General features: G+C 42.0%; 1 protein-coding gene across 2 annotated transcripts in view; it reads left to right on the forward strand.

Moving 5' to 3' along the window:
• Positions 1-14,901, forward strand: part of myh11 (myosin heavy chain 11) — a 165,603-nt gene that overhangs the window by 63,243 nt on the left and 87,459 nt on the right. For both annotated transcript variants that reach the window (XM_033040278.1, XM_033040277.1), the window contains exons 4-5: positions 3,791-3,818; positions 7,745-7,847. In XM_033040278.1, the coding sequence (XP_032896169.1) occupies positions 3,791-3,818; positions 7,745-7,847 (131 nt within the window). The remainder of the gene's footprint in view (positions 1-3,790; positions 3,819-7,744; positions 7,848-14,901) is intronic.

Here is a 14,901-nt window from a genome sequence, read left to right on the forward strand (position 1 = left end):
AAATATGAGGTGCTGCTCCTCCAATTTACGGTGGGCCTCCCTCTGGCCATGGAGGAGGCCCAGGACAGAAAGGTCAGATTCGGAATGGGAGGGGGAGTTGAAGTGCTGAACCACCGGGAGGTTGGTTATTGCAAACCGAGCGGAGGTGTTGGGCGAAGGTAGAGATAGGAAGATGTGGCCAGTGGTGGGGTCCCATTGGAGGTGACGAAAATGTTGGAGGATTATTTGTTGTAAGTGACGGCTGGCGGGTGGAAGGTGAGGACAAGGGGAACTCTGCCCTTGTTACGAGTTGGGGGATGGGGAGTGAGAGCAGAGTTACGGGCTGTAGAAGAGACCCTGGTGAGAGCCTCATCTACAGTAGAAGAGGGGAACCACCGCTCCCTGAAGAATGAGGGCATCTCCAATGCCTTGGTGTGGAACACCTCATCCTGGGTGCAGATGCGGCGTAGACGGAGGAATTGGGAGTAAGGGATGGAGTCCTTACAGGAAGCAGGGTGGGAAGAAGTGTAGTCCAGATAGCCATGGGAGTCAGTGAGTTTGTAGTAGATGTCAGTCAGTAGTCTATCACCTGCGATGGAGATAGTGAGGTCTAGAAATGGTAAGGAAATGTCGGAAATGATCCAGGTGTATTTGAGTGCCGGATTGAAAGTGGTGAAATGGATGAAGTCAGTGTGTTCTGTATGGGTGCAGGAGGTAGCACCAATGCAGTCGTCGATGTAGCGGAGGTAGAGTTCGGGGATAGGGCCATGGTACGCCTCGAATAAGGATTGTTCGACGTATCCTACAAAGAGGCAGGCATAGCTTGGGTCCGTGCGCATGCCCATAGCTATGCCTTGGATTGGGAGGAAATGGAAGGAGTCAAACGAAAAGTTGTTACGGGTAAGGACCAGCTCCACTAGGCGGAGGAGAGTATCAGTAGACGGGGATTGGTTTGTTCTGTGGTCGAGGAAGAAACAGAGGGCTTTAAGACCCTTCTGGTGGGGGATGGAGGTGTAGAGTGACTGCACTGTAGTACAGGTGTAGTACAGTTCTAGGTGTAGTACAGTTCTAGGTGTAGTACTGAAAACCTGATCCTGATAGATCACAAGATTAAAATTGCCAGTAACAGCTGTAAAACAAATAAGAACTGAAGCTTGCTATATATGTGGAGTTTTCGCACACATAGTTTGGATTTAAATGCAGTAAATCAAATGTTCACCTATAAGTGCAGTAGCTGAGAGCTCCTACAGATTGCCCCAGGAAAATCAGTTCAAAGCCTCACCATGACGTTCATCCTCAGGCACACCTTTTCCTCACTGATCATTTTTGGGATGTGGGCACGGCCTACCCATCTCTAATTGCCTTGAGATGATGAGAAACCACCTCTTTGGTGAAAGGTATTTGCACAATTATTTCAGTTCAGTGGAGTTTCTCTGCCCCACCCCCCCGGGATTTCCGCCCCTGAGTTTAGTTTAATTTATAATTGTCAAGTGTACCGAGGTGCAATGGAAAGCTTATGTTTGCATGTTATCCACTCAAAGAAGACCAGACATGAATACAGTCAAGCTGTCCACTGCACAGATAATGGATAAAGGGCATAACATTTAGTGCAAACATTGAAGGCCAATAAAGTCCAATTAAGGATAATTCATAAGTCTCCAATGAGGTAGATGGGAGGTCAGGGCTACACTCTAGCTGATGGGACTATTCAGTTGCCTGAAAACAGCTGGGAAGAAACTGTTCCTGAATCTGGAGGTATGCGTTTTCAAACTTCTGTACCTCGTGCTTGATGATAGACGGGATTATAGGGCGTGACCGGGGTAAGTGCTTGTTGATCATGCTGGCGGCCTTGCTGAGGCAACGTGAAATGTAGATGGAGTCAATTGGAGGCTGTTTTTTTTATCATGGTCTGGGCTGCGTCAACAACTCTGCAGTTTTTTGTGGTCTTAGATGAAGCTGATACCAAACCAGGCTGTGATGCATCCCGATAAAATGCTTTCTGTGGCGCATCTGTAGAAGTTGCTGAGGGTTGTCGGGGACATGCTGAACTTTCTAAGCCTTCTTCGGAAGTTGAAGCATTGGTGTGGTTTCTTGGCCAAAACTTCAATGTGGCTGGTCCAGGACAAATTAGACAATAGATGCAGGAGTAGGCCAGTCGGCCCTTCGAGCCAACACCGCCATTTAATGTGATCATGGCTGATCATCCCCAATCAGTACCTCGTTCCTGCCTTCTCCCCATATCCCCTGACTCCACTATTTTTAAGAGCCCTATCTAGCTCTCTCTTGAAAGCATCCAGAGAACCTGCCTCCACCGCCCTCTGAGGCAGAGAATACCACAGACTCACAACTCTCTGTTTTTGTTGGTGGTGGTGATATTGGTGAATTGCTGGTGATATTTTTGAAATGTTCAACCATCTCTGCTTAGGCACCATCAATGTATACCTGTGCGTGTGGACTGCTTTCAAACACAGTCTCCTTTGACCTGCTGACATTGAGGGAGAGGTTGGTATCTTGGTACCAGGTTACAAGGTTCTCAATCTCCTTAATGCTCTCTGTAAAGAACATGCACTGCTCATTCATTCATAAAGATCATGGTTGATTGGATTTTGGCTTCATCTCTACTTTCTTGGCTCCTCCCCAGAACAGTAAATACAATAATTGAAAAGACACAAAGTGCTGGAGTAACCCAGGGATGCAGCCTGACCTGCTGAGGACCTGGGGGACCCGGTGGGAAGGGGGGGGGGGGGGCTGCCGAGATGGAAGGGGTGACCAGGTGGGGGGCGGCTTGTGACCATGTGCGGTGCCAGGCCTGGTTCGCTGCTGACAGCGGAAGATAAAACTGTTCGATTCACTTTATGTAACTTTGTCAGCGTCAGAAACATGGCGACTCTTTGTGTGCTGCGTGATTGTGCCGGGTTGTGTGCTAAACAAAGCATTTCACTGTACCTGGGTACATGTGACAATAAAGTGTCATGGAATCATTGAATCACTCCAGTGGTACTGCCTGCCCTACTGAGTTACTCAGGGATGCTGCCTGCTCCGCTGAGTTATTTCATCACTTTGTATCCTTTGTTGTTTATTTTTTGTAAGCAGGCATCTGCAGTTCCTTGTTCCCTATATAGTAAATGCAATGTTGGCTTTGAGCAATGGTTGTTGCTCTTGGTTATCACCTGCCTGTAACCACAGTATTCATGTGTCTCCCATCACAGGGAACATAATGACAGCTGCCCCATCCTGACACAACAGGGAGAAGTGTCAAAGGAGGATTACCTTTTGGCTTTGGGATGTGAGCAACATTAACGAGGTTCCATTTATTGTTCATCTTTGGCCACCCTAAGCTGTGAATAGACCCAGACAGAGTGATCTGGCTGACCATGTTTCCCTTTGATGAAAAATAACAGAAATTGTGAAAAATTCAGGCACAGAGAACGTTATAATCATGGAGCAACAAAAAACTGCAGATGTCGGTTTACAGAAAAAGGCTCAAAGTACTGGAGTAACAGTGGGTCAGACTAAGCTGAACCCCGCTAAGTTACTCCAGCACTTTGAGTGTTTTAAAATTCTAGTAATGAATGAGGTTAGATTGTAAGGAGCACATGGGGTGAGATTCCATAACTCAAAAGATAAACTTTGTCATTCATGAAAAGAAATGTATAAATGAAATACATTTGTATAAACCAGTGATTATATTCCATCCATATTATGGTAAAATTATAACAGCCACTTGTATTGTAATATAATCAAAGCTATACAAATGAAATATTCATCAACCAAAATTTCTCTCTAATAAAACTTTCTCATTTTTTAACAGATCGTGAAGACCAGTCAATTCTGTGCACGTGAGTAAAATGTTTTAGCAACATGTACTTTTGCTGTTTTGTGAATGTTTGTGGCACTTTTAATCCCTAAATGTTTCCTCACAATATCTTGAGTTAAAAAAGTGATGAATTACCTATGTCTTAAAGGGACAAAATAATATCCCAAATCCACATTGTTCTTTGGGCATTAAGGGCCTGTCCCACGAACATGCGACTCCATGTGGCAAGCGTGACCTAAAGGGCCTGTGCCATGAGCTGGTAAATGTACGCAGCAGCCAACACTGACATAGATTGAGAGAGATTTATCAAATGCCATATTCAGTATTTGTCATTCATTCAATAGATTGTAACAGCAAAAGTTTGCCTTTCCGATTCATTTTATTTTTTTGGCGACGCAGCCAGAGCCTTCAGGAAGCATATCTTTGACTGTCAGTCCTGTTGGTGATTATAAATAGTAGCCACTCAGTGACATTTCCGTTTGCCCATCATACTGCTTGATTTTTACAACATGGTTAGCTTTAAGGAGGGAATTACTGCAAAGGAGCACCAAATATGGGAAAGTCCAAACGATCCAGCTAAAAGCTGAAGATAGGCAATCTGCAATGTGAGAGACAGGATGTACAAACTGTAACAGTGCTCACAAAACACTCATTTATTGGTCAAAATACAGAACAATCGTGCACATTTAATGGCTCCAGAAAACTTGCTTGCTCTCAAGAAATGCAGAATGATGAGCGCAAATTGCCCCAAATTAACCAATCCCTTTCTGTAATTCTGCACTGTACGGCTATTAGTTTTTCTGGGCAAAGAGATAATGAATTATTTTAAATGGTACAATCTTCTTACAAATCTGATCTGATCTGTACTAATTCCAGTGTTCTGTTACCAAGCCACATCAGATTCAAATATAATTATTTTGTGTCCCTTGAGCTGAAATGGGTGGGAAGGAAGGAATGTTGTAATCGCATGTACTTTAAACAACACTTTCCTGTAATGGAATTAGGCCTGTTCTATTGTTCACTCTGTTTGGCACAAATACCGGCTGGTACTGAAATTATGTTTAATGTTAAACTAGCCAGGAACCAAGGAAAATGCAGGAACCAAGGAAAATGATAGGTAGTAACTAAATATTAAAGATTACTGATCCATTGCGCACATTGCCATATTTATTGCAATGTTTAAGATTTGATAGTTTGATATGCGAGTGTGGTAGTTTAATTACAGCGGGTCAAAATGACATGTTTTCCTTTGCCAGCGGTTTGAAAGAGAACCAAAGGTGAGGCTTCCTTTGTGGGTCAGTGAGTTCTTGCCTTCCCTTCCTTCTCACTGCAGTGCAGAAGCACAGAGTGTGTGGGAGGGCAGACAGCAGCACATCCATCCTCATGCTTGCTACTGGAGGGGTGCAGCACAAACCTGGTGAACTGAGGGGTGAACACACTTAGAATATAATCCCTCAGTTTTGCTGCAGCCAAGGTCTGTGTGCTAGTGCAAGCCCATTCATTTGAACAAAGTAGTTTGGGTTCTTTAGTTTAGTTTATTTTAGTTTAGTTTAGTTTAGAGATACAGCGCGGGATTAGCCCTTCAGCCCACCGAGTCCGAACCGACCAGTGATCCCCGCACACCAACACTACCCTACCCACACTAGGGACAATTTACATTTATACCAAGCCAATTAACCTACAAACCTGTACGTCTTTGGAGCGTGGAGGAAACTGAAGAGGTCGGAGAAAACCCACACAGGTCACAGAGAGAACATACAAAATCCGTACAGACTGCACCCATAGTCAGGATTGAAAGTCTTCTTTCACAGGATAAGAACATCATGAGCTGGAGCGAATTGGTTTAAGGTGAGACAAAAAAAGGTTTAATAGGAATCTGAGGGGCAACCTTTTCACACAAAGGGTGATAGGTGTTCTTGTAGAGATGTATAACATCATGAGAGTAATAGATAGGGTGAATGCACAGAATCTTCTTAACAGGATAGGGGAATCAAGAACTGGAGGGCAAGAGCTGTGGCAGTAAATGGGACTCCGTGTTGATGTGATGCCTCCTAGGTGTCAGTGTCCAGTATATCTTGGAGCAGATGCAGAATATCCTCAAGGAGGAGGGAGAACCAGGAGTCACTGTGCACATTGGCACAAATGACATAGAAGGAATAGGGATGAGGTCCTATGGAGTGAATATAGGGAGTTGGGCAAAAGGATAAAAAGTAGAGCCTCAAGGGTAGTAACCTCTGGATTACTTCCAGTGCCACTTGCTGGTGCAGGCAGGAGCAGGAGGATAGGGAAGCCTAATGCGTGGCTGAGGAGTTGGTGCAGGAACAGAGAGTCAGATTTTTGAATATTTGGGATCTCTTCTGCGGCAGAGGTGACCTGAACAAAAGAGACTGATTACACCTGAATTGGACGCGGACCAATATCTGATGACCGTCTCCATCACTTAATCAATTAACCCAAAAGCTTTTCTGTAATAATGAATATTTAAGCATTTATATGACTGCAAGTTAAACAAAGAAAATGGAAGCATCTTACTCTGCCAGTGCACATCTCGTTTCAGCAACTGGTCATTAACAATCTAGTAGTGTATACACTGGACTGGAAGCAAATATTGTAATTTAACCTCTTCCTGTGCCCAATAGTATGAGCAGACTTTTTAATCTGGTGAAATCTGCCTGATGTAGCAATTAGATACAAAGAGGTTGTCTCGGCATCTAACATTTCCCAAGAATTTAAGAGAATGTAGACGGGTCATGCACTTCAAAATTCAGGGAAATCCCAAACTTCTAAAGTATCTTGGGAATCTAGAGCCTTGAAGCAAGGAAATTCAAGGACAGAACTAGTGCAAATGGAAAAATGTGGCCTTTTATGGTGTTGCACAATTTAAGAGACATGCTAAGGTCATTATTCACTCCCACATTAACGCTGATTGAATCAGTACCATAGTTAGAAGTCAAACTCTCAACAAAATGTTACTAACACAGATGGTTTCTAATTATATATACATTACATGAACAAATTAGTTAGAATAGAATTTAAAATAGCTCACAGAAACATTGAACAATGTTTTTCTGTGCTACATTCATGCTGAGGAAAAAGAAAATTGTTCATGCCAGTGAAACAGACAGCGTCAGAGCTTGTAGCTGTATTGACAGAACCAAAATCCTTTAAAGGGCAGAGGGTGGGTGTCAGCATATGAGTATATGAAAGAAAGCAAACGCAATGCTAGCATTTTTGTATTTCAAGGGGGCTTGTATACAAAAACAGGGATGTAATGTTCAGGCTCTATATGGCGCTGGTAAGGCTGCATTTGGAATATTGTGAGCAATTTTGGGCACCATATCTGAGGAAGGATGTGCTGGCTCTGGAGAGGGTCCAAACGAGGTGTACAAGAATGATCCCAGGAATGAGTGGGTTAACCTCTGGTGAGCGTTTGTCTGCACTGGGCCTGTACTGACTGGAATTTAGAAGAATGAGGGGGTAACCTCTTTGAAACATACAGAATAGTGAAAGGCTTGGATAGAGTTGATGTGGAGAGAATGTTTCCACTAGTTGGAGAGTCTAGGACTAGAGGTCATAGCCTCAGAATTAAAGGACGTTCTTTTAGGAAGGAGATGAGGAGAAATGTCTTTAGAGGGTGGTGAATCTGTGGAATTCTTTGCCACAGAAAGCTGTGGAGGCATCAGTGGATATTTTAAAGTCAGAGATAGATAGATTCTTGATTAGTACAGGTGTCACAGGATATGGGGAGAAGGCAGGAGATTGGGGTTAGGAGGGAGAGATTGATCAGCCATGATTGAATGGCGGCGTAGACTTGATGGACCGAATGGCCTAATTCTATTCCTATCCCTTATGACCTTATGAGTAGGAATATAAATCTTCAAAATCAAACGTTAATGTAAATATGAATGAACTTGAAAAGTTGCAATGACGCTTGGATTTCCTGTACAGGGGTGAATCCGGAGCTGGGAAGACAGAAAACACAAAGAAAGTCATTCAATACCTGGCAGTGGTGGCCACCTCCCACAAGAGCAAGAAAGATGCTAGTGCGATTGTAAGTCAATTCTCTAACATTTTCTCATTGAGCGTTAACATTCAGGTTTTATCCAGTTGTTTTGAGAAGTCTTCAGATGAATCATGCATCCAGAGAACAACAAAGTTTCTACAGTGCAAACTGACACTAAACCCTCTGCTTAAAATGATGACTCATAATGAACAGACTCCATGCAAAATAACATCAACAGCTTAGACAATGTAAGTGTAAGATTTACTGGGTCACAATATACCTGTGAGCCCTTTACTGATAGTGTGAGGAACAGCAAAGTTAACAGTGCTCACCAGACTTACATGGAGGTTAAAGAACAGTTTGAAGTGACTGTTCAGGTACAGTTCAATGTGTAGATCTAGAAGCTACAGTATTTTGCAGGTTACCTGAGTACCAGCTGAGCAAAATATAGAAGGTGATCACTAAAACACAATGAACAGTGTGCGTTACTCCAGCATGCTGTGTCTATCTTCGGTGTAAACCAACATCTGCAGTTCCTTCCGACACACTTCATGGCGATGGACCAAACCCACAAGGATAAACACAAAGTGCTGGAGTAACTCAGCGGCTCAGGCAACATCTCTGAAGAAAATGGACAGATGACGTTTCAGGTCAGGATCCTTGTTCGGAGTCAATTACTTTCAAAAAGCATTTTATTACTGTTAAACAATCTTCCTGGTGTTGAATATTGTGGAGCCTCATTCTTTCAAATTTTAATTTCGTAAGTTGGCTGATGACACAAAAGTAGGTGGTGTCATAGACAGTGAAGATGGTTATGAAAAATTACAGCAGAATTTTGATTAGCAGGGCTGAGGAATGGCTAATGAAGTTTAATGCAGTTAGGTTTGAGGTGTTGCATTGTGGGCAGTTAAACCAGGGCAGGTCTGAATAGTGTGTGATTATATTTCTGAGTTCTACTTCTATGTCCATGCTGGGTGAACCCTCCAAGATAGCTTCACAAAGTGCAGCTGTAACTTTCTACCTAATCAGTGGTTGTGACTCCATCACCTCCTTTATATCCATCTCTAACCCCCCCCCCCCCCCCCCCCCCCCCCCCCCCCCCCCCCCCCCCCCCCCCCCACCGAACATTGAGTTACCAGTCCTGCTCATCTCTCAACTACTACTCCTGGCATAACATCATATAGAAGGTGATCACTAAATAAACCTGGCCTATTACAATTACCTGACTGAACCTCTACTTCATCAGTCTATACATCTGATGTCCTAGTGACCTGACTCCCACCTTTCTGCCACTCATGTTCAAACTTTCCCAAGTAATAATACTAAACAGTAGACGTAAACAGTAAACTGTGCGGAGGGTTGAGGTCCCGACCACGGGGGAAAATGGAAGAGGACTGGCCAAATGTTGTGCCTTCCACCACAGTGATGAATGCTGTGGTGGATGTTTGTGTTAAATTTTTTGTGTGTTTTTTGTGTGTTCTTTATCATTGTACCGCTGCTGGCAAATTCATTTCACTTGCATTTTATGTGCAATGTGACGAATAAAACTGATTGTTGACAATAGACAATAGACAATGCAGGAGTAGGCCATTTGGCCCTACAAGCCAGCACCGCCATTTAATGTGATCATGGCTGATCATCCACAATCTACCTGCAAGGATATTGGTTCCTCTCCAGTGTAGGTACAACCTGTCCTGCCCCACCTGTACAACTTGCACAGGTCCCACCTGCCCTGGAGCAGAGCCCAATTATCCAGGTATCTGAAGCCATCCCTTGTACACCAGCTTTTTATCCATGCATTCAACATTACTATCTTCATATTTCTTCCTTGCTGGAAGGTGGCAAGGCGATCACAACCCTTGAGGTCAATTTTTTAATGTTTCACCTAACTTCCCTTTACAGGACCTCACCTCTCTTCCAGTCTATACCATTTGTACCAATTAATAGCGAGCTCTGGCTGCACACCCTCCCCTTTCAGAAATAGTATCTTTCCTAGCCAGTCTGAAGAAGGGTCTTGACCCGAAACATCACCTATTCCTTTTCTCCAGTGATGCTGCCTGACCCGCTGAGTCACTCCAGATTTTTGTGCCCATGTTCGGTTTAAACCAGCATCTGCAGTTCCTTCCTAGACATCTCTCCTAGTTACTATGTTATAACTCTTTTACCCATTGCTTTGACAGACGTTAATGTTTACAGATAAATATGTCTTTTAAATAAAAAAGTGCAGAGGTAACTCAGTGGGCCAGGCATCATCTCTGAAGAACATGAATAGGCGACGTTTCAGGTCAGGCTGATTGTTGCGGAGTGGGGGGGGAAGAACTTCTCTTCCAGCTTTCATCCCCCCTATTACAATCAGCCTGAAGAAGGGTCCCAACCTAAAATGTCGCCTATCCGTGTCCTCAAAAAATGCTGCCTGACCAGAGTTACTCCAGCCCTTTGTATCTTCAAAATATGAAGACCAGCAGAATGAATACTCTTTGAACAGAACTGCTACAATCACACAACTTCCCTGGCAAGATTTTTTAAACTATAAAGAACTCTGTGCAGTTTTTTGAAAAGCCCACCACTGCTGGCGAAATTCCTAAAACAGGAAAGACTTCAATCCCTACATTTATTAATTATAATAAAACCCCCAGCTATTTTTAGGATGCAACCAGAATATATGTTATCACCCATCATGTATGAAGAAAGCAGGCACATCCAAAAGAGAACATTGTCCTCACGGTGTACATGCTGGGCACCTGTCCGTACTGTGGCGCAGCTGACGTATTATATGATTTTGCCAGGCAAAAATGTTACTGATTGTTACTGCAAAGCAAAGAAGTAGTAAAGGGATTTCTGGATTTTCATAAAAAGGACTATCACCATTGTGGGTCCATAACACACTTTCTACATTACCAGCTCTAGAAAAAGCCAAGAGGCCCATGGGACAATCCCATTCTATTGATCAATGAGATCCGGCTTCCATACATGTGGAATTCTCTGCCTCAGAAGGCAGTGGAGGCCAATTCATTGGATGCATTCAAAAGAGAGTTAGATAGAGCTCTTTGGGCTAGCAGAATCAAGGGATATGGGGAGAAGGCAGGAACGGGGTACTGATTGTGGATGATCAGCCATGATCACATTGAATGGCTCGAAGGGCCAAAAGGCCTACTCCTGCACCTATTGCCTACGTATCTATGTATATATGTATTCAAATGTTGTCCCCACCTCTCACTCTCTGTGGGTCAAGTTTGTATGTGTGATTGACACCAACATAGACATGAGCATCACCTTGGGTCCAAGCCTGACACATGACAGTGCGAGGAATCTTTGGCTCTTTGACTGATCCTTTCTCCTGGCACTATGAGGGTGCATTCCTCAGTCGTAATACAATCAACACAACGCACAAGTTATGGCAAATTTACTGTATGCGTGAAGCTGGGAGATGCCAGGAGATCTGAGCACCTTCACCCCTGCTCATACACAATGATTCATGGATCTAGTAACGATACTGATTCCAACAATCAAGTCACGCACGGTATGATCATTCCCACTGCATCACCTCCTGCAATGCTACTTTAATTACAACTGCAGATGCAGTCCTTGGCTGTCAGAAGTACAGTTTCTGCTTATACTTCTCATAATACTGCTGACTAGTTATTAAGCAGCCATTAGATATAAAAGGATTTACATTGCACATATCTGCAAACACAGTGGCAACCCGTTTGTTTAACATGCATTCAGCGGGGAAAGCGGTTTATAGGGCTTGTAGGATTTGCTCACCTTACAATTTTTTTTTTGTAATTCATAAAGACACTAGAGTAAATATAATTTGAAACTTCTCCATTAAAAATAAATTTCATTAAAATACATAGAGTGAATTAGTGGCATTTTTAGGGTCTAATTAGCAGCTCACAGGATCACCATCAGATTCAAGATCTTTTCCATTAAAACCTAATCTACATCATTGATAAAAATAGAAAATGTGAAAAATACTCACCAGGTTAGGCAGCTTCTGTGGGGAAAGAAACATAATGCTTTAGATTGATGATCCTTTAAACATATCCAATTTTTCTCAGATTAAAAAATGCTGAAATATTTTGCTTTTATATTGAAATGTTTCATTGCAGTTAAAGAGTTAAATTAGAGAGTTGCATGGTTTCCCACAGATGAAGAAGGATTTCACTTAATATGAAATAAAATCCTATTTGTTTTCAGAAAGGGTACGTATTGCTCATATTTAATAACCAACAATATTGTTGAACAAGCTTTTTCCCATATCTTTGATTTCAAACCAGTAAATGTGCAAAGAGTCATCAGTTTCGAGTTTTGTTGATTGTTAATTGAAAGATTTTAATTTCCGTGGTTTGGGGATAATGTTAGGTGGAAACCTACCTAATGTTACATTCAGTTAAATCTCGGCAGTCATCTTCCAGGCTGGTGTTGGTGGGAAGCGATGAACAGTCCATGGTTAGCCAACACAAGGTAGGTGGTGAATTGGTTTCCAAGGAAACCTTATGGTGACATGTATTAGGAAAGGATTGCAGAACTACTGTTGGATCTCAACCATGTCATTAAGATTTTAAATACATATTTCTTTCAAAGAAATCTACCAACTTTTTATCGCTGCCAATGCCATTCATTCAGCAGTTTCAAATTTGTATAGTTGAATTACTGGACATTGGCCCAATAAGTAAACGTATAAGTGAACTGCTTGGGTTTTGGTCTGGAAAGGCCAAAGTTGCTCACTTTGTATCTGTATCTTAGTTTAGAGCATTTTACTTGTGGACTTCACACTGCATAACTAAAATCCCCCAGCGTAGTGAAATACGATATGGGGTAAATCCATGATTTACAAAAAAAATAGTTTGGGAAATGAAATGGAATGTTTCCAAATTATATATTAAGTATATATGCAGTTGTGAAGTGTAAGTAGTTTTAGGATCAACTGCAATTGGTGAATTTGTGCCAGTTGGACCATCACGCAGCAGACCCATTAACAGGATTTCCCAACATGAAGCTGACTGAACAATCCTTTGCACTATGATGCTGCATTGCAATCATAAATATCACCTTGGCTTCAGTTCAGCAATTCTCTGCTCTTGTCAGATGAATGCACTTCCAAATCTATCATCAAAATGTCAGTTTCCAAAATGGTACGGTTTATCTTTTGTAATATGTATTTAAATCTTTTGGAATTTTGAAAAAAAAATTTTTTACAGTTAACATTGGCATCATATGTCAGCAAATTAAATTAGTAGAGTTTCCTGGAATTATTTTGCAATATCTATTGTATACTCATTGAGGTTATTTCCATGTTGTATTGTAAACATTAGGACAGGGTATTCCCACCACCCTGCAAGCAGTTGTAAGGAAATGAATCCAAGATATTCTACCCTAATCCAGTGTGTATTACTTCCCCACTTAAAGAGCTTGGCTTCTATTTGGCATCTCCATTAACTCGTGGCTGAGATTGCTTTCTCAGTCTGCACAGACTTGCCTTTTACTCTGGAAATTCTTCAATATAAGTGAACATCAGGTATTGTGGTGTTATCTTTGGTGGTTAGAGTGAGGCTAAATTCTATGTTGTGTGGGATAATCTGACATTTATTACTCTACTGACATATTTGTTTTATACCATATTATCCAACTACAGCAAGACCCTGCTTTTGCATACGTGAGTAATTGAGAAAGTTCGATGTGTTAGAGCACTGATTACAAATCTGCACGTTGTTTTCGCACAGAATCGTAATGTCGAGGTTTAAGATTTCACTCACTCCACAGATAGACAGATAAACAACAATACACAGAGGGTTGCATGCTTTATGAAGTTCATTTAAAGTGTTTTTTGTCACTTCAATGGCAGCATTTTACCACTTTCCTGAAACAAGGAATTCAACCCACAAGGACTTACAAAAAACTAAATATATTCTTTTTGTATATTTCTGTTTTAAACCTTTTTGCTTTCTACACAAATTAACAGGCTGCCTTTCTGTAAGCAGTTTATTGATATGACAAACACTGCTTAAAATGGATTGCAGCTGTGAATATCCATTCCCGGGAAGGGCGGCGTGAATTTTGCACACATCGTCGTGGTCAAGTCCTGCTTGTCTACGTATTACAGCAAATCCTCCATTGAGGTTGGCCCAGGTCATGAACATTCTGCTACTTCATGCCATGGTCAGTTTCAGTTTGGATCTGCTGAGAAAGCAGGATAATAGGAGAAAAGATTAACTTTGATGGCCTTATGGGTTGAATTCTAGCTGAAACAAAAAAAAATCAGGATAGTTTTGAAATAAAGCCCAAAACAAGTATAGCCACAAGAAGGACGAATATCTGCATGGCCTCAGCTTTTACCTTATTCATCTTAAAGTCTGATGTTGCTATAATCTTTTTATTTATTTTTAATTTCATTGCTATGCAATAAATGTTGTGATGCAAATGCAAAATACGAATCTGCGGTAACATGAGCATGACAACGTTATGCCTTTTTGAAGCTTGAGACCTTGATGTGATTACTAACTACTGAAGCTTAACTTACATTGAAATGGTGCAGTAGTAAATAATACAAAAACATGGAAAATAGCAGCAGGAGTAGGCTCCTCTGTGCCTCTGATCCTCTGAGCCAACTCCATCATTCAATATGATCATGGTTGATCAGTCCCCAGTTCCAGCTTTCTGCCCATGAACCCTGATTCCCCAGGGCCTAAGAGCAATGTATCAAACTTTGTCCTGAGTATATTTAATAATTTGGCTTCAACTGCTTTCTGTGGCGCAGATCTGCAACACTCTGGCAAAAGAAATGCCTTCCCTCATCTCAGTCTTAAATGACTTATCCTTTATACTTGGACTGTGACTCCTGGGCCTAGTCTCTTCCCTCATTGTGAACTCCCTTCATGCTCAACCTTTGTGTATTTCTATAAGATCGGCTAAATGCTAGTAAATGCAAGCCTAAAGGACATAAGGTCTTGTCACACATCAGATCAAGTAATCAGTAATCAGTAACCATTCCAGTAGTCAGTCAGGTGAACCTTTGCTGCACACCCCTCAAGGCAAGGATATCTTTCCTCAGATAAGGAGACTAAAAGTGTTCATAATACTTGGGGCCCTGTACAATTGC

This window comes from Amblyraja radiata, chromosome 22 (assembly GCF_010909765.2).
Source record: "Amblyraja radiata isolate CabotCenter1 chromosome 22, sAmbRad1.1.pri, whole genome shotgun sequence".
In the NCBI taxonomy this organism is placed as follows: Eukaryota; Metazoa; Chordata; class Chondrichthyes; order Rajiformes; family Rajidae; genus Amblyraja; species Amblyraja radiata.